The sequence below is a fragment of the Symsagittifera roscoffensis genome, chromosome 9, assembly GCF_963678635.1.
Source record: "Symsagittifera roscoffensis chromosome 9, txSymRosc1.1, whole genome shotgun sequence".
NCBI classification, from domain to species: Eukaryota; Metazoa; Xenacoelomorpha; order Acoela; family Convolutidae; genus Symsagittifera; species Symsagittifera roscoffensis.
The window spans coordinates 15,477,798-15,499,533 of record NC_087070.1 but is presented as its reverse complement, the minus strand read 5'-3'; the positions used below and the strand labels follow the sequence as shown (position 1 = coordinate 15,499,533).

The following is a 21,736-nucleotide window of genomic DNA, read 5'->3' as shown; positions in this document are numbered from 1 at the left end:
CAAATGCGGTATCAAAAAAAGTCCTTTCCGTTGTGATTTATTTTCCCCTGGGTACCTAGTTACGAATCTCTCCACCTATAAAGAAATATATTAACGGCGGTTTATGAGAATTTTGTACCAAGTGACAAATATCCACCCATTTGCAGAAGGTGGGGAAGTTGAAGAGATCCTTGATTTGAAAACGATTAATTTAAAATTGGAAAACAGAAAAAAAAATTAGACCAAAAACTGTAAAATATATAATTTTTCAATTTTATTTTAATAATTTTGAATCAATTAATTTTTGTTTCGTATATCAGTTTGATGGGAACAGATGGTAGTACTCAGGAGCGGATCTAGGATTTTCTCGAGGGGGGGGGGCGGATTTTGAAAAATTTTGTCGACCTTTTTTTTAGGTCGACCAAATTGATTTTTCGAGCTCTCCCAAAGCACTGTTTTCTCCCTATTTTGAAAAATTTTCTGTGCCGCCCGCAAAATTTAGACAAAACAGGCCAAAAAAGGCGTTTTTAGGCACTTTTTGTAAAATTTTGGCCAAAAAATTGCGTTTTTTCGGCGCGCGCTCCCCCCTCAAAACTAGTATATATTGGCGCCAAATGCGCTTTTAGAAAATTTTAGGGTCCGTCGCTCAAAATTGGACAAAGGGGGACCCTTTGGGTCGGCAGGGGGGTCGAATCCTTGAGGAGGAAGAAAGCCACAGTTGCTTGTTCGTTGCTTTCAGCGAACATAAATTCCATAAAAAAGTTGCGAAAATGAAAGTTGTCAAAAAAGTTTGTTTCAACGTTAATTCTTTTTCCAGTTGCAAAAATTCGGTTGCGAAAATGAACGTTTGTTCAACGATAATTCTTTTTTCAAATGGAAAGTTTCTGATGAATAATTATGAAAAAACATATCTAATTTACAGATAACACCGGTTGGATGTCAAATATTACACAATAGGTGACTCGCGTTAAATGGTTTACAAGCAAAGAGAGACCTTGCTAGGCTTGCGAAAAAACTTCATTTAATTCTTCTCTCAACTAGGCAATCTTCAAATAGCTCTGAAACTAATCTTGATTATATATATTTCATCTTTTGCGTTGTATCTTGTACTTTTGGGGTTCCATAGCTCACAAAATTTTTAAAGCTGAAAGAACTTGGTACTCTGCTTCTTGGTAATCCTGGGCTCTTTTTATTCAAGTATTCAAGGTGCCCGATTATTCTAATCAAAGAGCACAATAGTTCTAGGCTTATCAAAAGTTAACTACTAATTCAAGATTGGCATGAGTTCCTGTTTAATACGTTTCGTATCAAAATTTTTTTTAGGTTTAATCTTGTTCCATAGCGAAACCTAATTACAGTAGTTCAAATTTAAAAAAAACACACAAATTTGTATAGGCCTGGTCAAAACTGGGCTAACTTTTTCAACATAAGGCATTAAAAAGATTGTTTATTTAATTTGTCTTTTGTCTATTGTGTTATCCCTACTTTCAGGGAAAATAACCAAAAATCTATGTTTGGCGTGTTTTTGTTCCGACTATTGAAAGTGAAGAGGAATTTTAAATTCGGTTGCGTTTTATTATTTTCTTTTTTTCTTTTTTCCCTGGGTTTTTGGACTCTTGGGGCAAAATATGGTTCCACAAAAAATTACCGGAACGGGCCGAGTGATATATCATATTAAAGCTTTTTAAGCATAATTCGGACATTAAAAATTTCTCAAAAAGTTGTCCCTTTGTCAAGAAGAACTGGTGTGAGGTTTTGGAAATTTTGTCTAAATTTCGAACGAATGACGCAAAAAAAATTTCAAAAAAAAATTAAGAGCGCAAAAAGTTAGAAAAAAAACTTTATATTTTTGTAGTTCTTTTTTGTTCGTTTTTTGAGACATTTTTAATTCACTTTTTGAAGACAAATACTGTCGATTATTGCTAATTTACTAGCTTTGTACTCGATTGTATACCACACACTAAAAACGACACTAATATGAAAAACAAAAAAAAACTGTGTTTTTCGATATTTATGGTCGGACCATTCTGTACTACTTGCAGAGCAACAAAGAGCAACCGGTTTTTTTTTCTATATTGAGATAACTTAAGAGTAACCGTTCTTAGCGCAAATTTTTGATACGCCACACGCCAATGAATAATCCCAAGCCTTTGTTTTAAATTTTTGGGTTAGAATTATAGTATCTAGAGAATATATAGAGAAATAAAAAAGTGTATATATCCAAATGTACTACTTTCAGTGTTGATTCTAATTGATGTAAAAAATTTAAACTTTTTGCCTCTTTCAAAAAAGACGAGTTATTGCAATCATTTGAGAAATGGGAAGAACTTTGTATTCGGGTGCGTTTTGGTTTTTTTCATTCTTCTTTTTCGTTTTCTTTGTTTTTTTTGCAAAATCAGCTACCGCAATAAATCTTCGTAGAAAGATGAATGCTATATCCTAATACAGCCGTTTTAGTCAAAATTCCCAAAACGTTTTCCCAGTATCGAGAAAAACAGGTTTAAATTTTTTGATATTTCGTCTAAATTCGAGCGTATAAAGCGAGCTTATTATGCTTATTTTAGGCCGTTTACAACAGCTTATCTGTGCTAAAATTTAGTTTCGCTCAAGTAAATTCAGTGTTTGGAGACTTTTAATGCAGTTTTAAGAATCAAAATCTTCAAAAAAATTTCAAAAAATTTGCAGAAAAAATTTGAAAAAAGTATGATTTTTTCAAACTTTCTCATTATTTTGTTTGTTTTGCTTATAATTCTTTTTGCTTAAAAACTGATCTCCTGATTGCTTATTTTACAATGAATGTCAAATGTGCCGAAGCTATAGTTCTACGTCAGATCTTTTTATCAGGCCACGCAGAAAAAAACTACACTAATTTGAAAAAAAATCTTGTACTTTTTTGAAGGCTATGGTCAAGACATTCTCTGCTACATGCTCAGTAACCGGCTAATTTTGTATTATTTTGCGCTCTTTATAGACGATTTTGAGATGTTAGTTCAATCCTTTAATCTACAATGAGACATTAAAATCACAAATATCAGCTAAAACTCCTCTAGATACCAAAGTCAAGTCCAAAACTCGAGGAACTACTTGAATCAAAGATTCAAGGCCAAAATCATAATTTGAAACTTTTTTCAAATCATAAGCTTGCGAGCGTTTTGGGATGACAGTTGTTGTTCAGACCATTTGAAAAATGGGGAGGAACTATGTATTCAGGTGTGTTTTAATTTTTTTTTTTGCTTTTTGTTTTCCACGCAAAATCTTGTACCACAATTAATCATTGGACTGGGTTGAGTGATATATCATAATATCATATTAACGCACTTTCAGTCGTGATTCGAACAACCATAAAAAATTTCCAACATTTTTTGTCCAATTTGCCTAAATCAAATTTTACCCCAGATCCTTTCCTCTCATCCAGGCAGAAAAAAAATACACTACCTTGGTAAAAAAACTTTCTCAACCTAATTTTCTAAAGATTATGGTCGGAACATTCTGTGCTACTTGCACAGTAACCGGATGCCCATGCTTTAATTTGCTTATTTTCTGTTCTGAAAATAGCGCTATGGAGTCAAATATAGTTGATAGCAATAAAGCGAAAATCAAACTTATGTATAAAACAGTCATTCATATTACTACTAGAGAGAAAACACAAAAAAAAATGCGAAAGAACTATAAATCGAGACAGTTTTCAAAAAATTCCCCCAAATTTATGATGCAAACTTTTTGTTCTTAAAAAACAGAATTTTTTAAGCCATGTTCCATCAGCAGAAAAGATGAAAAACCTATCAATTTGGCTCTGTTTCGGAATCCAATCCGCATTAGCACCTTTTTTCTCTGCTATTAACAACTGAATCCAAAATTCACTTACAAACATGGTAGAATGTGATCTATCCGCACTCTTGCCTAATAATGCCTCACATAGCAATTGAGTTAAATTTTCGATGCACATTGTTGAATTATTTTGCACTAATTTGAGGTGGGGGATCTGCTATTGCCGATTAGAACCAAATTCAGACTAAATAGTTGGCAAAGTGCTTCAAGTCTGTGACTATTACTGATGTTTGAGCTCTTTTATGATGAATATCAATATTATGACTGCTTTTTTGTAAATCTCAGACTAAGCCGTTATGCGTAACTGGTCACTGTGCACCGTCTTTTTGCACTTTAATTCAGATTCGCATAAACAATGTCTTGTCAATGACCATTTTGTAATCAGTTTTTGAATAGATTAGTGTGAATGAACTGTGATTTAAAACCACAGCAGACTGTTGCAAAAGTCTCGTTTTATGATTTTTGCCGAATATTTGTCAATCCGATTTGCAATGCCAGAACACCTGTATTGTTAAGTAAAATTAGTCTAACCACATTTGTATAATTTTGTACCTCTACGCTTTTTCGAGGCCAAATAGTTATTCTTATTTTGGTAGTTTTCTTAAGTTAACTGAAGTCTGTCTGAGATATTCTGAGACTCTCAACAAGATTTACTGACATTTGTTTTTCTTGCGGACAAAAGCGGTTAACTGCTGTGATAACTTTTATCTGAAAAAATCTGAATTAGATTAAAAATTTAAAAATGCAGCAGAAAACATTCCATTTATCAACCAGTGGCGGTGGAAATTGCAAAATTATTTTTACCGACGATAGAACTCAGCCGCCAGTCCTGCCGAACCGAGAGGAGCCAACGCCTCGCAACTTGGAGTTTAACAGATCAGCTTCGGAACTTCCAGTATCGTCACCTATTGTTGCTTCAAGCAGCCGGAACAACGTCGTTCATTTTTCGGGCGGGTCTCCGAACCCGACATCACCCGAAACAAGCCTTGGCTGGAAATTGAAAAACCGAAGGCGGAATCGAAGTGAAGACAATCAAAATGCTAACAGGTTAGCCCTTTTCTCGTCATGTGACCAACGTTCGGGTTCGTTTTTGACTTCGGGTGACGAAAATGAACATCAAAATAAACCGCGAAGCTCCTTGTCCCTTTCGCTCCAGAAATTATCGACGCTCCAAAAAAGGAATGCGCAAAATAGTGCTCAGAAAATTCATTTTTCGCCAAGTAATGAAGTAAAAGCACTTCTGCTTAACAGCCCTCTCAAACCGAAGTCGCCGACTTTCAACTCAAAGTTCAATTTCTTTGCCACAGAAAAACACACTAAATCCAGAATATCCGGAATCAATTCGGAAAGTAATGAGAAAACATCAGAAAAGAATGAAGACGATGATTTCACTGAACGTAGTATAAAATCTAAAAGTCGAGAAAGCAAATCAGATGAAGCTTTGTTATGTGAAATGATTCCACGGCCGAAAGAAATCAAAAGCTTGCGACTTGTCAGAAAATCGCATACGTCAATGTCGTCAATGTTTAGAAATGGATCCAATGTCTCAATAGGAAAAACCGAAAAGGCTTGCAACTATTTTGAAAACCCGAAGACTGAAATTAAACCGAAATCTTATCTGCTTGATTTCAAAATTGAGCCGACTAGTTTTGTGCGTGTGCAAAAGCAAGCGAATAGACCAACGGCTAACCTGCGCAAATTTGTTCATCCAAGTACAATCGAAGAAGAAGAAATTGGCCAATGTTTGATGAGCAATTTAAAGAACTCAGTTGTAATAAACGAGAATATTTTGTTGACGTTGAAGGGAAAAAATGGCACAGATATGTCTCGGATGAGTTCTCTAAAAAGATTTGGATCTCTCGATCTAGGAAATAACAAACTGCAGAATTTGGAAAAACGTCTGATCCGGAAGTCTAAATCTTGTTGTAGAATTAATTGCTAATATTAACCTATTCGATTAAATTGAGTTTTTAATATTTTTTTCAATACGAAGAGAAAAATTATCTCTAAGCTTCATCTGAGTCTATTGTGTAAGAGCAGGGAAAATTTTTACTGTTGTAGAAAAAAGTTTTCTGTTGACAAATTTTTCGATAAATATTGACTGTGAAAAAAAAAAATTCGATATATATTGACTGTGACTATTGCCGAATGTTCGTATATATTCAAGCATGTTGTAAATGGATTTTTGAGTTAGTTTTTAATACCAGAGAAAAAAAGAGCTAATGCGGATTCCAAAACAGCCAAATTGATGGGTTTTTTATCCTTTCTGCTGATGGCTCATTACTAAAAAAATTCTACTTGAACATAAAATTTCCCTGTAGCACAATTTTTTGCATCATAAGTTGAGGGCATTTTTTGAAAACTGTCTCGATTTATAGATCTTTTGTAATTTGTTTTGTGTTTTCTATCTAGCAATAAAATTAATGAGTATTTTTTATTAAAGTTTGATTTTTGCTTTGTTCCTATCAATTGTTTTGACTCCTTAGCACTAGTTTTCAGAAAAAAATTAAAACAACTGACATCCCAAAGCTTTTGCAAGCTTATTGTCTGAAATAAATTTCAAATTGTTATTGGCCATAGTTTTTTGGATTCAAGTAGTCCTCACTTGGATGTATATGAATCAATCGGCAATAGTCACTTCAATATACATATATATAGTTTACTTCTATCCGATTGTTTTTTTTTTGGAAAAAACAAGAGTTTTATGCTATCTAAGCGCTCACCCGAGTTGATCTTCTTAAAATCTAAGTTTTTATTTTGTCATTTTCACAGCAGATGTCTGTGAAGCATTCCTTATTATACAAGTTTTAAAGATGGTTTTTGAAATAATCTAAGCAATTATTGTGCATTTCAAACTATTAAACTATTGTTTTTTGACGTTCCGTATAAATGATTTTGTTTTTTCTAATACTTTACGGTAGAACAATTGCTCAAACTATTTTTTATAGCAACAGGAAGAATGCTTGTAATTTCCAGCTATGAAGAGTCGAAGATCAATTGCTCAGCGTCAAAGCTTTTTTTCGGGGCCGAGGAAATTAGATGATAAGCAAATTAGACGGATGCAACAAAAACGAAATAAGACGAATTTGTTTTTTTACAGATCTGGCATTTTAGAGGTCACTCCTATGAAAAAAAAAGTCCACCAAAAATTTTTCTTACCCATCAAGTTTTACAATTACAAAAAGAACATAAAATAAAAATACCTATCAAAACAATTAGTTTAAATGAACATAAAATCTCAAATCCGAATATTACAGGAGAGTTTTGAATTGAAAAAATTATGCATGATTAGCATGTAAAACCTTTGGTCACCGAAATTTAACTGTTGTCCGCAAACAATTTAATTTTTCTCACGCAATTTGACGCAATTGCAGCTTTGCAAAATCGTCTAATTTCTCAACCCCCCTTATTTTTTTAAAATTTTTTCTAAAATTGCAATAACTAACATCCAGAAAGTAAGAATTCAAAACAATTGAGTGTAAATAAATAATAAATTCTACAGCTCTATAGTGCAAGTAAGCAAGACTATTTGCTTATCAGGGTGAAGCCCTGAATGTTTTGACTGACCTGTAATGGTCTCCGGTAGTTTTGGATGAATTCTTTTTTTATGATGAATAAAATTTATAGAAACTCATTGTTTAATATTAAATGTTGAAAATTGAGTCGTTGAAGGAATATTTTCGACCAATTAGCTTGCTTGATTTGAATTCAGAACAATTTTGTGTGCCGGATAAAAATAGTATTTCCGTTTCAACGTCTTGAATGAAGTTTTCAAATAGAGAACGAGCTTTTTACGCGGGCTCAAAGATCATATAGGATAGTCCGTAGCACACCCGCTTAAAAACAAGGAGATTCAAGGGTCCAGGTTCAAGAATGGTTTAAAAAAAAACCTAACCCTTTGAATTCTTCGCTTTCTTCGAAAATCGATACAATAAAAACCAGGGTCTTTTAATTATTAAGTGGAGTTTTCACTTGAACTCACTAAATATTCAAGGAGTTTGAGTTAATGATCCGAAAAAACAGAGCTTATCGAAGTCAAAAATTATGTCATAAGTGTTAAAATATGCTCGAGTTTGTAATTGTTTCATAAGTGACGGATAATTTTTCTGTATTAATTCACCATTTTTGGTTTTTAATGGATGTTTATTTTTTCTTTTTGGAAGCTAAATTGATTTTGGGTACTGTTTTTGAAAAAAACGCACAATGCATAATTGATCAAACACAATACAAATAGATGTTAATCATACTTGGATTCTAATCATAAATTTTTTTCTGAGTAAATTTTGTTGTTCTTATTGATTTTCAAGCTAGTGCTGACTATTTGCTACATTTTTTAAAGATTTTTTATGTTTCTTTTACAAATTAACGACGATTTTTAAAATGAACGACGAAACGAAAACCAAGTAAAATGATAATAATAGGAAATCAATTTTGGATAATATACAAAAAAAATTGAAATAAAACCCCGCTGAAAATTTAATTAATCAGACTAAAACAACGCTGAAAAAGTGAGAACTGAACGTTTTTTTGCTTTTATCACAAAAATGAGTTAATACAAAATTAAATTACATGCTTCTTTTCATTGAACAAATTTTAAGGAGATTTGATGCTAACCAAAATTATAGTGTCCCTGGAATTAAACTTCTTGTAATATCAAGTAATGTTTTCAAGTATTCAAGTATTCAGTGGATTTTTTAATAAGTTTTCACCCAAAATGATAAGCAAACGATTGATATTTGCAACAAGTTTTCTGAAATTGTTTTCATTTGCCGCGAGAGTCCTACTTTTATCTCAAATTCTCGAAAAAAAAGATTTTTAGAAGTTACGATAAAACAGTTTTCGAACTCTAAGATGTCATTACTACAGAGTTCACATATGCATAACCGTTGAACTTGTTCTTTACAGGGGGGATTGGTTATTCGGTATTTGGGGCGGAGGGGGTGTATTAAAAAAGCTTCCTCCTATAATGACATTGGGACCAAGTCAACATCCTCCCCCCTAAACAAGTTTAGGGGGAGGATTTAAACTTGGTTCTAAGTTGGGAATTTTCAGGCAATCAGAATCGAGCATTTTACATGCAGCGCTTAGCAAATTTAATTTAATTTAAGCGCTGGGGTGGAGGATCTTAACCTGGTCTATTTGGGGGGAGGATGTTAACTTGATCCTGACATTGCTTATTGCTGGTTTAGGAAGCCTTAAAAACGTTTTTTTATTCAAAAATTCATCTTTCGTTGAAAGTTTTAATCAAAACTATGCGAGATAATTTTAGTGCAGTTGAAATATTCAAAATTTTAGAACGGTTGAGTACTTTAAAATCTTCGATTTTACAGAACATATCAAAACCTAATATTTTTTTCAACTGCGCTAAACTTTAATGAGTTTGAGATTTTAAAAATACTGCATTTTTGTATACGAAAAACCTTGATCAATTTTTCATTATTTGAGCATAAGCCCAAATTGAATTGTCACCAAAAACTTTACGCGCAACGGCGCAACCAATTTTCAATTAAAATTCCTTGCGTCACTTTAAATCGACACGTTTATTCATTGTTTTCATTCATTTCATCTACTTATAGATTAGCAACTCATTTAAAAACTAATCGAGAGTCGGGTTTCTCATCTAATTGATTATCCGCTTAAACAGTTACAGTCTGATGGACTTTATCAATGCTTAGGCAGCTCACAATTGACACAAAGTCTAATTTATTCGTTTCCTTAAATTCTTCAAAAGCCGTAATGGAAAACTGTCTTGAAATTAAAAGATTTGAAAACAGGCGCTAAAATATTGAAAAAAAGGAAACGCGGGTTCGATAGTGCTAATGGTCGATTCATTTTAGTGCTATTTTTTACCCTCATTCCCCAGGAAATGAGTATATAAACAAAACATTTAAGCTCGGTAAATATGAAGATTTGAGCACATATTAATTTCCTATTTTATCAAAACAATCGCTTCTTTTTCCAATGTTTTAGTTAATGAGTTTGTTATTTCTTCAAATTTTGTCAAACTTTTTAAAAGTTGACTTTAGTCAAGCTTATTTGATCTTTTTTTTCTGTTCTGATGAAAATCGGTTAAATAGCTTAAAAGTAGTAAATTTTTTCACGAAGCTGATTGATTGAGCGGAAGCAGGAAATTTGTTCATTCGGCCGGAGGAGAAAATAGGCGCTGGGAAAGGGGGAATGGACAGGAAAGAAGTCTCCACATAATTTATTTAATTTCAAAGTCAAGACTAGTAAAAGTATATTTTGATTGCAGACACATTTGGTCGAATGGCAAAACATACGTTATTTGCGACCCAACCTGTCTTTTAGAGCCCATTAGCTATCTAATAACAGAGACAAAAGGTCTTTACTAACTAAAGTCCCCTCCTTAATTTCACGTCGGCATAAATCCCCTTTTAATTATACCTTTCTTAAAATACCAACCACTCTGTAATAACCTAATTTGCCATATCTACCCGAATTCACTTTGTTCACTCAAAATATTTATTTAAGGGATTTTTATTTAGATTTATCCTGACAAATCATTATCTCTACCTAGTCGAGATTTATCCACAAACTTATTGAGATTTACCAGCTTAAAATGAAACGCCAATTCTGCTCCGAAATCTGATATTTCAAACCAATTTCAGTTTATCGAAACAAAGTTTATTCCAATCGATAAACCCGAGGAATCTTTGAAATTCACCTTAAAAATGGATAAACCTAAAGGTATACCAAAATCTGTTAAATTCAGAAAACCTTTTTTACTCTCTCCCTTTTTCCAATTGATTGTTGTATCTTTGCTTTTGATTTCCCAGAATTTTTGCGAAGCTTGCCCGAGTGAATGTGTGTGTTACGAATACGCACAGAGAATTGATTGTTCTAATCGGCAGCTAACTAAAATTCCCGAGAACCTCCCGAACTCTGTTCGCTATCTCGATCTTTCCTTCAACAAACTGAGCGAGTTGCATGCGTCTGATTTTATTTCAAATCGCGACTTGCGTCAAGTTAATTTCGACCACAACCAAATTGTGATTATCGGCCCCTCCACTTTTGCACTGCAGAAAAATCTGGAACTTCTATCGATTGCTCATAATGAGTTGCAAACTCTGGACAACTCAATTTTTCCAGATGGTTACTTACTGAAAAAACTGGATCTATCTAATAATCTCTTGACTCACATCGAAAGAGATTTTTTCTCTGGATTGCGCTCTCTGGAAGAACTGAACTTAGCGAACAATTCTATTTCGTGTATTGAAGACAAGGCATTCGGAACTCTTTACAGTTTGAAGAAACTTTATCTTCGCGGTAATAAACTCGTGAACTTCTACGAGAGCAATTTGAAATCACTGAATGACTTGACTGAAATCTCATTGGCTGGCAACTCGTTTCTCTGTGAATGTAATCTGAACTGGTTCCCAATATGGAAAGAAAGCCATCCGAGGGTGAGTTTTGACGACTTCAAATGTTCGGCTCCAATCAGTTTGGCCCACAAGTTAGTGACTGGACTAGGAAGTGAAAATCTCCTCTGCTATGACATGCAAGGTAAGCCAACTCACACTTGAGCAATAAACTCAAATTTTAAGACAAATTTGTGAAAAAACGGGCAAAATGAAATTTTTTGGTCAAAAGCTTCCAAAAAGTAACTTACGACGTGGTCTTTTTGGCGCGCTCTCAGATTAAGTGTATTTTGACGCCAAAGCCTCTTAAAGAAAAACTTGCGATGTTCAATCAACAATGATTTTGAAAAATGATACAAAAATGAGACCCTTTGGATGGCCAGGGAATCGGATCCCAGGGAGTAAAAAGCGATTTTAGGAAAATTTTAGAGATGGTTGATCAACCATAATATGGCAAATTGATGCAAAAAGGGAACCCTTTAGGTGGTCAAGGGACCGAAATCTTGGTGGGGACGAGGGTTGTGGGGAAACCAGTGGTAGAAAAAAGTTTTTTGATGATATTTCATACTAAGCACGAACTTGATACGTTTCATCTTCTGATGTAGCGCCATATAAGCACAGTGCTGTTTTAAATTAACCGGACAAAGCAAAAAAAAAATGAAATTTCAAAGGTTTTTTTCTCGAATTGATTAGAAATTAGAGAAAAAGCAAAGAGAACAAAAATTGCTTAGAATTTCACCAGACTTATTATGGTGCATTTTTTCTCCAATATTCGCCAATGGGCTTTTTTAAATAATTAAGAATTACACTGAAACTGCTTTGTTAATGATATGAAAATTATATCACAAGAAGCTTCTTACACAGCCCTACAAATTCTTAGAAGGGTTAAATCTCCACAAACCTGTATCAGAGGTAATTTAAGCGTAATTCTTGATTAACTAAGAAAAATCAAATTGACTTATTTTTGGGGAAAAAGTTTGGCTGCGAGTTTCGAGAAAATAAATTGCAGCATAACAATTCTGGTGAATTTCTGAGCAACTTTTGTTTTCTTCGCTTTTTCCCTAACTTCAACCCAATTTGAGAAAAAAATTTTGAAATTTCAGGTTTTTTTTTTCGTTGTGTCCGGATAGTTTAAGCCACTTATATTAAGCAATTGTAAGCTTTTAAGCTATCAAAATAAACTATTCAAGCCTGCTCGCTCATGGTACGGACAAAAATCAAAAATATTAAAATGATAAATCACTTAACTTTAAAACCTTAAAATATATCATCAAAACTTCAAAATGATGCACCACTCAACTCTTTTTGATAATTTTTTTTATGATTTTGTGTGAAAAACAAAAAACAAAAAACTGAAACACACCCGCATACAAAGTTCCAGCCCATTTTTAAAAGAATAGGAACAAAAATCAAGTCATGTTTTATCAAAATTGTTAAATAAGACTAAGCTTACAATTGTGTCCTTACAAAAAAGCGAGCAACATTCGAGTTTTACTAAACATTATACAACCGTTTTTTTTTTTTTTTTTAATAAGTTCAATAAGATGCCTTAGATCAAACGAGGTGAATACTGCACGTTTTAAAGAGCTTTTGCGGCCTACAGAAAAGAAGGACAATAAACTACTAGACTAAACTGAAAAAGAAAATAACTAAAAAACGTTAAATTTATAATTTGTGAATAACAAAGGATACTAAGACAGTCGTCATTTTTGCAATTTTTTTGTCGATTATTTTTCCTTATTCTTGGTTGAAGAATCTCAGTTAAGCTTATAACTTTAAGTATTGAGGTATGTGCGAATTTTAAGAAATAACTGCGAAATGTATAAACAATTGCTTCCAACATTCTTGGAAACAAGAGTTTTTTTTTGAAAATTTCGCAGCAGTCAATTAAATTAAGTTATGAAAAACTAATTCTTTGCCGTTGGATTTAATTTTTGATATAAGTGTTTAATTGTAAAAGTTTTTATTGGAACGATAAGTGCAGTGTTTTTAAAATTTAAATGCTTGTTTTGTTGCAAGAAGCTTGTCATGATTTGATCTATGGCTGCTCAAAAATTGTGACATTTTGCCCTGCTATGATCCAAACTTTTGGTTTTAAACATTTCGGAGATCTATCAAGAAAATATTGTTCATTTTTTGAAGAGCAGGCATAAATACAATTTCTGCCTGCAAAAATAAACCGCATTGTCACAATTGGACAAAAAACTAATTCAAGGGTGGTCAACTAAGCATGCAGTTTTTTTTATCAAACGACATAAACATTTTTTTGTGCCGGATATATGTTCATGACATTTAACCTGTATATGTAATTTTACCATTTAAGGTGGTAACGTTTCTAAAGTGATCTGCCTGCAGAAATAAACAGCTTAGACAACGTTGGACAAAAGAGTGTTTCAGGGCTGATCAAATAAGCAGGTCAACTCTTCTGATCATCATACGACATAGCATTAAGAAAAATTTTTGTGTCGGATATAAATTCATGATACTTTATCTGTATATGTCAACGATTCCGGTAACACTAGGTGCTTTAGTAAGAAAAAATAATGGATAACGGTCACAGCAGTTTTTATATATTTCTAAGGTTTTCTATTCATTGTACGAAATCGCGGTAATGATTCACTCAAAAGTTTGCACCACATGATTGACGGTAAAAACAATCGGAACTAGCGTGAAGATCAGCTTTTATTCAAAAAGTAATTATTCTTTTAGGTTTATATCAAAATTATCTATTATTTCGAAAAAAAATCAACCTTGCGCTGATTGTTTTTTTTTTGGTTTTCTTTTGTTTTTTTTCCTTAAAAATTTTAACAATTTCCTTGAAATTGTTTTATCGCCTAAGTTGCCTTCTTTGAAAGTCGCCCGGAAAAGACAAAACAAGCAAAATTAAACTTAATCCTCTAAGAATTGGATAATATCAAGATTGAGTCTTGCGTGCTTGTAACCGTCTCTACCAAAGCCGATTCTTTTATTATTTCGTATGATTGGGTCAACGAAGCTATAACGATTTAAAAGCTATCGACCAAACTGTACCAAATAACTAGCTACATGCGGAAATAAGGAACTCATGGCTGGGTCTCAGCGCAAGGCTGTTTGTACTTATTAATTGTTCCGACTTTCGATACGAAAGTAACGGAATATTTGTGCTCGGGGTGGGTTTTTTTTTCTTCAGACAAATTTCGACTTTTTAACTAGCCATTTTTGACGGAATTTTTTTATATCATTCAAAAAGTATTGTTGTCCTGAGCTTAAATTTGAAAAGATATTTCACCTGTGATCATTTTTCGTAAAGTTATGAGGGTTTAAAGATTGCCATTTTGGCCATTTTGACCAATCTGGGACAATTAACGCGCGATATAATTCGCGCTATTAACGCGTAAGGGGAGATTTAATCCGTCTTATAAATCGTTCCAAATTGGTTGAACGAAGCTTATTGGCCATAATTGATTTGTTACAAGGAACGAAATCTATCTTTTTGTGTTTTATATGGCGTGTGGGGGGATGATTTTCAAAAAAAAAAAATCAAATTTTAGAAAAAAATTTTCATTTTATTTTATTTCATTTAATTTTTTTACGTTATTACTGCTGCTCCATAAACCTTAAAAGGCAGTCGGAACATTCAGGGCTTCGCCCTGATACGAGCAGTCTTGTTTTACTTTTGTTTTTGTTTGGTGGAGTAAAAGACACCATCCATCGGAGATGGGTCGACCCCTTCCCAATTCCTAGCTCATCATATCCTGGAAACGATTGAAATCAGGGTTATATCTCAGAGCTTAAGGATAATTCAACAGATTTCTACAGTCCAACGATAGACCCTTCCGACTTCTCGGTCTTCAACATCAGGAATAGTTGTTTTTCTCAACCTTAGCTTTTTTTCGTAAAATAAGCTCGGTAACGATTGTAGTGCACAATCGTTACTTCCCGGAAAACTTTCTCTTTTGCAATCGATCGGACGTAAACCGTATTTCCTCACCGTTTTCTATGATACTTGTCTGTTTTCCGGCACTGAAAATTCTGTTTTTCATTTTCGCGGTTTTCAGTTGTCGCGAAAATATTTGATTGTTAAGTATCATTCACGTGAATTCAAAAAATCAAAAAACTTTCTTTGATCCTCATTGCCCCTCACTTGTACCATTACCCCGAATGGCACAGCTGAACCTTTCGAAAAACGATGAAAACGTCAATAAATGTTTTAATGACAATATCGACGCAGGATAGAGGTTGGAAATTTCTTGTATTTTAAAAGTGTAGGTTTTTTGATTTGAGAGTGATTTTTTCTCAGAAATAGAAGAAAACTGCCCAATTTGATTTGCCTTGAAGTGAAACACAACAACCGGATACGACGTGAAAGTCAGTCGTCTGAGAAAATTAGTGAATATACAGAAGAAGCCTCATGATAAAATAGGTTTTTGTGATACGATCGTTATGCCAGAGTTCAAGTGGAATCAGAAGGTAGAGTGACAATTTCGAAACCAAATCGAACCCTTTAAAACCCAAAAAAGAGCTTTACAACGTTATCTCTCAGCGATCGTAGAATCGGATGCCCGGCTCCTAGTCCCTATCAAATTAACTTTCAATACCTTGTTTCATTACTGTATTGTCATGAGCAGTTGAATTTATATCCGTGGATGAATTATTTCAGAGCATCAACAGCTGACGGCGCGGGAAGAGTCAAACAATTTTCATGGATACGATATATAACTGTCACTAAAATTAAATGTAAATTATGACTTTAGCCCCCTTTGTAGTTGAAACCACCTAATCTGGGGATCCGAGACACAGCTACATGGTTGCTTAGGCTTATCGTCTTAGGCTAAATAAGAATCTTAGTCCTAAATGAGGATAACAAGGAAGTCTACCCTGGATGTCAGAAAAAGGTGACTTATCGAACTAAAGGGGTAGAATGCGAAGCTTGTTTGACTTGGTACCACTTAGGGTTTGGTAACATATCGGAATCCGAATACGCAGATATCGCTGAAACAGTATGGTATTGCATGACTTGCAAAAAACAACAAGAAGCAGATCGGACTGAGAATGGTAATTAAGTTTTTCTAAGAAATGTGAAGACCTAGTTAGAACTGTCAAGGGCGATCCTGGGGTAGTCCTCGAGGCTGCTAATAAATTGCATTCAAACTTGAGGTTCACCATAGAAGAACTTGACAGTAACGGTAATGTGGCCTTTTCGGATTTAAATGTCAACGTGGGCTCAGGAAAAAAGGTCACATGTGGGTGGTACCAAAAACGCACTGATACCGGCACCATTCTAAATTTTAGAGGTTGCGCACCTTTGCAATACAAAAGAAACGTTGTTGAAGGGATGGTCCGTAGAGTTTTCAGAAATTCCTCAACATGGGAAAATTTTGACCGGGCGTTGAAAAAAAAATCGGAAACAAAGCATTGAAAATCAATATCCGAAAAATTGGTCGGACAGAGTAGTGTTTGAAACACTTAACAAGGTCATTGAGAGAAAAAAACTTTAGAGGTGACCGCATCAGAACCGAGAAATGACAAATATTTGAAAAAATTACCCCTTTTTTACAATGCAATATCGAGGCAACCCATCTCATTGGTTAGCTGCAAAGGTTCGGCAGAATTATCCGGGGCACAAATAATTTCTACAACAAGAAAATTGAAAACATGCTTGCCATCCCTCAAAACTTCCTTCGCTCATGAATTGAGATCCGGTGAATGACTTAGATGTAGCGGATGAAACTCCACCTATGCGGCCAGACAGTCCGACATTTAGCCACGATGGTCGATGAACTGGTGTATAAGCTTACATGTAGTGGATGTAACTCCACCTATATCGGCCAGAAAGTCCGACATTTAGCCACGAGGGTCAATGAACACCGCAAATGGGACTCACCAGTAGAGCAACACTTGTTAGAATGTAAAAAGGTGATAGGCGGTACTGCTGAGCTGAAGTCAGAGATTAAAGACCAAACAGCCAACACTCAGAAGCTACTCACACTAGAGGTTTTGCATATTTGGAGCGAGAGTCCGAGAATCAACACACTCGATGAATTTAGGCGCCGAGAATTAACACTAAAACTATAGTCCATGTATAACATGGCTAAAATTTAAAAAAACTGACATGTCAGATTTGGAAAGTTTTCCCAAATCAAAATTTGATAACAATGAAAGTACGAAAAACTAAAACAATCTCAGAAATTTACTGGAATTTGTTCTTAATGGTTACGTAATTTAATGTGTAATTACAGTTGTTTAAATTTGATTGGTCGAAAAGTAAAGTGAATTTTTGGACATGATTCTCATTTTTTCAGATCTTTTTGTAATTATTGTAAAAACGTTTAATCCTGAGGATGCACAAAATGTGCGAAAACGTTTGAATTAACATTTTAAAATTCTTATAAATAAGACTCGTTCGGCTGATGATCCGAAAGATGTTACATGATTGTTCACCTTCAAACAAATCAATAGCAACGGGCTAAAAAATTTCAAATAAGGCATCTGCTGGCAATTGGTACCATTTCTACTTTCCGTAGCTGTTCTGGCGAATGTTACATTTTTTGGTCCTATGTGCAAATATTGTTCCTACGTGCCGTTTTTGATTTATCGTACGATTCTTTAACCGAACAAAATCAGAATGGATTTTTTTCGAATGGCGAATTATGTGGTGTCTCCTAAAGGGCAAAGAGTCAATGTTTTTTCCTTGACAAAAACTTCATGTACTTTATATTGCAAATTTTCGAAATTTTGAAACTTAATTTCTTAACTTAGGTTTTAAGTCGATAATTTTTTGAGGCATCCTATTTATTGTTGGATCAATTTTTGTTGGCTCAGTGGCCCCTGGGTAACTGTGTAATCTGAGTTTGAAAATTCTGGTCTGAAAATTGTAATTTAGGTGTGTTTGCATTGTAGTGAATTCTATCTTGAATAAAAAAAGAGTAAAAAAGTTGTAAGGCGACGTGAAACATTCTCTGCAAAAAGTTTGAAGTTATCAGTGTGAAATCTATTATATATTTAAAAAGCGGGCTTCACTATCTCGCCATGTTTAAGCTTTTTCAACGAATTATTTTTGCATGTTTAAGCTATATCGTATATTGCAATGGTTAAAAAATTTTTTTTCCGGTTTTCCAATTTGATTTTAGTGGTTATTTTAACGAGTTTAAATTAAGCAGCCCAATATCGAATTAAGGGTTTCGAATTTGACCTCCAATTTTGAATGCCCAAATCATTTTAGTTAACGAGATAAGACGATTTTTGAGATTTTTTTTTAAAATTTTCAGAAATTTCAAATAACAAAATAATTTTAAAAACTTGAAGTTCCCAACCCTGAGAGTACTCTAAGGAGTTACAAATCTTGCCTCCAAATATGACTGTTCAAATCCTTGTAGTTTTCGAGATCTGACGTTTTTTGTGACTTTTTTCAAAAATTTTCAGAAAACTTAAATTAATATTGTTTTAAAAATCTGAAATTCCCAACCCTCTAGTTAGGTCCTGTCAGAGTAATCTCAAAGAGTGCGAATCTTGACTCCAAATATGACTGCTCAATTCTTTGTAGTTTTCGAGATATGACGTTTTTTGTGATTTTTCCAAAAGTTTTCAGAAAACTTAAATTATTATGAATTTTAAAAATCTGAAATTCCCAACCCTCTAGTTAGGTCCTGTCAGAGTAATCTCAAAGAGTGCGAATCTTGACTCCAAATATGACTGCTCAATTCTTTGTACTTTTCGAGATATGATGTTTTTTGTGATTTTTTCAAAAAGTTTCAGAAAAATTAAATTAATTATTTCTCAAAATTTGAAATTCTCAACTTTGTAGTTGGGTGTTGTAAGATTACTCTGAGGAGTTAAAAATCTTGCCAGCAAATATGATTGTTCAAATTCTTGTAGTTTTCGACATATGATGTTTTTTGTCATTTTTTTTCAAAAAGTTTTTAGAAAACTTATTTTAATTTTTTATCACAAAATCTGAAATTCTCAACCCTGTAGTTAGGTCCTGTCTGAGTAATCTCAAAGATTGCGAATCTTGGCTCCAATTATGACTGCTCAATTTTTTGTAATTTTCGAGATATGACGGTTTTGTGATTTTTTCGAAAATTTTCAGAAAACCTAATTTATTATTTTTCTTTAAAAATCTGACATTCTCAACGCTGTAGTTAGGTCCTGCCAGAGTATTCTCAAGGATTGCGACTCTTGCCTCCAAATTTGACTGCTTAATTTTTTGTAGTTTTCAAAGACGTGACGTTTTTTGTGATGTATGTAACATTCGCCCGGAAGATACATATCGATGGAAAATAAAACTAAGTCCTAAGACGACTGGCTAACGTCTAAACAGAGCTTTATATGCTTTTCACCGTCTCTACCAAGCCAGTACTTTTCGCTGCTCTTTTCTAACATCGGGTCGACAAAAACGTTACTGCTTTCGGCTTCGGTCAAAACACTCAAATTAACTTAATTACATGCAGAAATAGTGAGCTCATGGCTGGGTCTCAGTATCCCCAGACCACGAGGTCACTCCTAAAAACAGGGCTATTACTATTTATTGAATTATTGTCGTTTTTGTTCAGTAGACAAAAATGATCATCTCCATCGAAGATGGATCAACCCTTTCCCCCAACTCCTAGCTTCTCATCCTTATCAAAATGAATCCAGTTGTTAATTAAATTCAATTCAGGACATGACAGGAAGCTAAAAGTTTATGTAAAAGGATAAAAGTCTCAGTCCCGAAACCCTTTCGGATTCTTGAATCCACTGAATCAAGCACGTCAAACTTGACTTCTCCGTAACCCGGAAGGCTGTCTTCCACCCTTCACCGTTGCTCGCAACGGCCTTGCAACTATTGTAGCGACACAATAGTTGCAACTCGGAACGTTCTCTGTCAATTCCGTGATTCGTTGTCGTTTTTCTATCACAATTTTTGTTCTTCTTGCTATCGCAACTAATGTTGTTCTGTTTCTCTTTAGTTCTCTTCACTTCATCACTTCGAAAATTTAAAATTTAGGAATTTCCGAATCCTTCAACCTTCACGTTTTGTTCAATCGTTCGAATAACGTTCTTAATCCTTCAAAATCACTAACTCGGAAGGTTCACTGCTAAAACTCGAAATCTGCAGAGATTGCATTTTGTCCAATCTGGTCGAATGTCACATGTTTCAAAATTTTTGGAAAGCGTAAATTAATTATTTTTCAAAATTTGAAATTCCCAACGCTATAATTTGATGTTGTTAGGGTACTCTAAATAGTTACAAATCTTGCCACATGCGATTGCTAAACGAGACTGCTCAAATGGTTTTAGTTTTCGAGATGTGACTTTTTTTGATTTTTTCAAAAATTCTCAAAGAACTTATCTTCAACGAAATTCAAAAAATTTGAAACTACTAACCTTATTGTCAGCGTACACCCAGGCGTCTCAAATCCTACCTTTTAATATGAATGCTCAAATCCTTTTAGTTTCCGAGATAAGACGTTTTTTTTTCAATTTCTTTTTCGGGAAACTTAGGTGTAAAAAAGTTCACAAAGTTTTGGATTCCTAACCCTATAGAAGGGTGCTCTCAGTGACTCTCAGTGGTTGCAAATCTGGCCTCCAAATTTCTCGAGAGGCCCAATAAGTTAAATTTAAATTTTCGAAATTACCAACCCTGTAATTGGATGCAGTCAGAGTACACTAAAAGTTTGCTGATGTTGTTTCCAATATATGCGGTTTTTCATGAGTTGTCGAAAAATTTCGAAGCACCGAAGGTGCGTTAAACGCTAGTTTTTATTAAACTCGGATGTTCCTTAGTTTTTACGCGTAATGAAGAAAGTTGCAGATGAGAAAAACTGGCATTTTCAGACGCAAATAACATAGGTTCTTGAATCCAAAAATTGATAATTTTTTATGGGGACCTCTGATAATTTGCTTATGGTCTATGTAAAAATGCCACTGAGTTTGTAGGAAATGTCGAAAATGGACATAGAAAACAGCCATTTTTATGACTAAAATCCTGAATTTGTGCTTAATTTTGTCCCCTAGTGAATGTAAAACTGGTTTTTGACTTTTTTCTTGCTAAAATTATGATCATTTTTTCATTATTTTTGTTTCGACCGTTGAAAATGGGGAGAACCTTTGTATTTGGGTGTTTTAGTTTATTTTTGTTTTTCACTTAAAATCAGGTACTACAAATAATTATTGGTCTGAGTTATAATGGTTGGTAGAAGAGGTTGTTTTTTGCTCTTTCACACATGTTCTTTCACGACAAGGATTGAATAAAAAATGAAATATTAGAACGCATGAATGATAAAAGGAATCATTTGCCTAGTTTCGCGCACTTTTCCGGGCTTTTCACAATTTTCCGGCATCTTTCCCTCAGAAAGAGCAAAAACATGCTCTTCATCAGTTAGAACATAGTTGAAGATGGCCTCGGGCAAAAGTTAGCCGCACTCGGGCACTTCGTGCCCTCAGGCTGGGCTCTTTTTCCCTCGGGCATCTTTCAACTATGTTCTAACTACTACAAAGTGCCTGACATAGTAGCTTGCTCGTTTTTCAACACAGTTACAAATTCATTACCTAAACCATATCTGACCCCTACAAATATCACGCGTGTAGAC

General features: G+C 34.1%; 2 protein-coding genes across 3 annotated transcripts in view; one reads left to right on the top strand and one right to left on the bottom strand.

Moving 5' to 3' along the window:
• The window catches only part of LOC134854559 (zinc finger protein 749-like), a 354,798-nt gene that overhangs the window by 140,595 nt on the left and 192,467 nt on the right, over positions 1 to 21,736 (bottom strand). The window lies entirely within an intron of this gene.
• LOC134854678 (slit homolog 2 protein-like) overlaps positions 1 to 21,736 on the top strand; it is a 28,869-nt gene that overhangs the window by 1,821 nt on the left and 5,312 nt on the right. For both annotated transcript variants that reach the window (XM_063871033.1, XM_063871032.1), the window contains exon 2: positions 10,314 to 11,331. In XM_063871033.1, coding sequence (XP_063727103.1) covers positions 10,500 to 11,331 — 832 coding nt within the window. In that variant the 5' untranslated portion in view covers positions 10,314 to 10,499. The remainder of the gene's footprint in view (positions 1 to 10,313; positions 11,332 to 21,736) is intronic.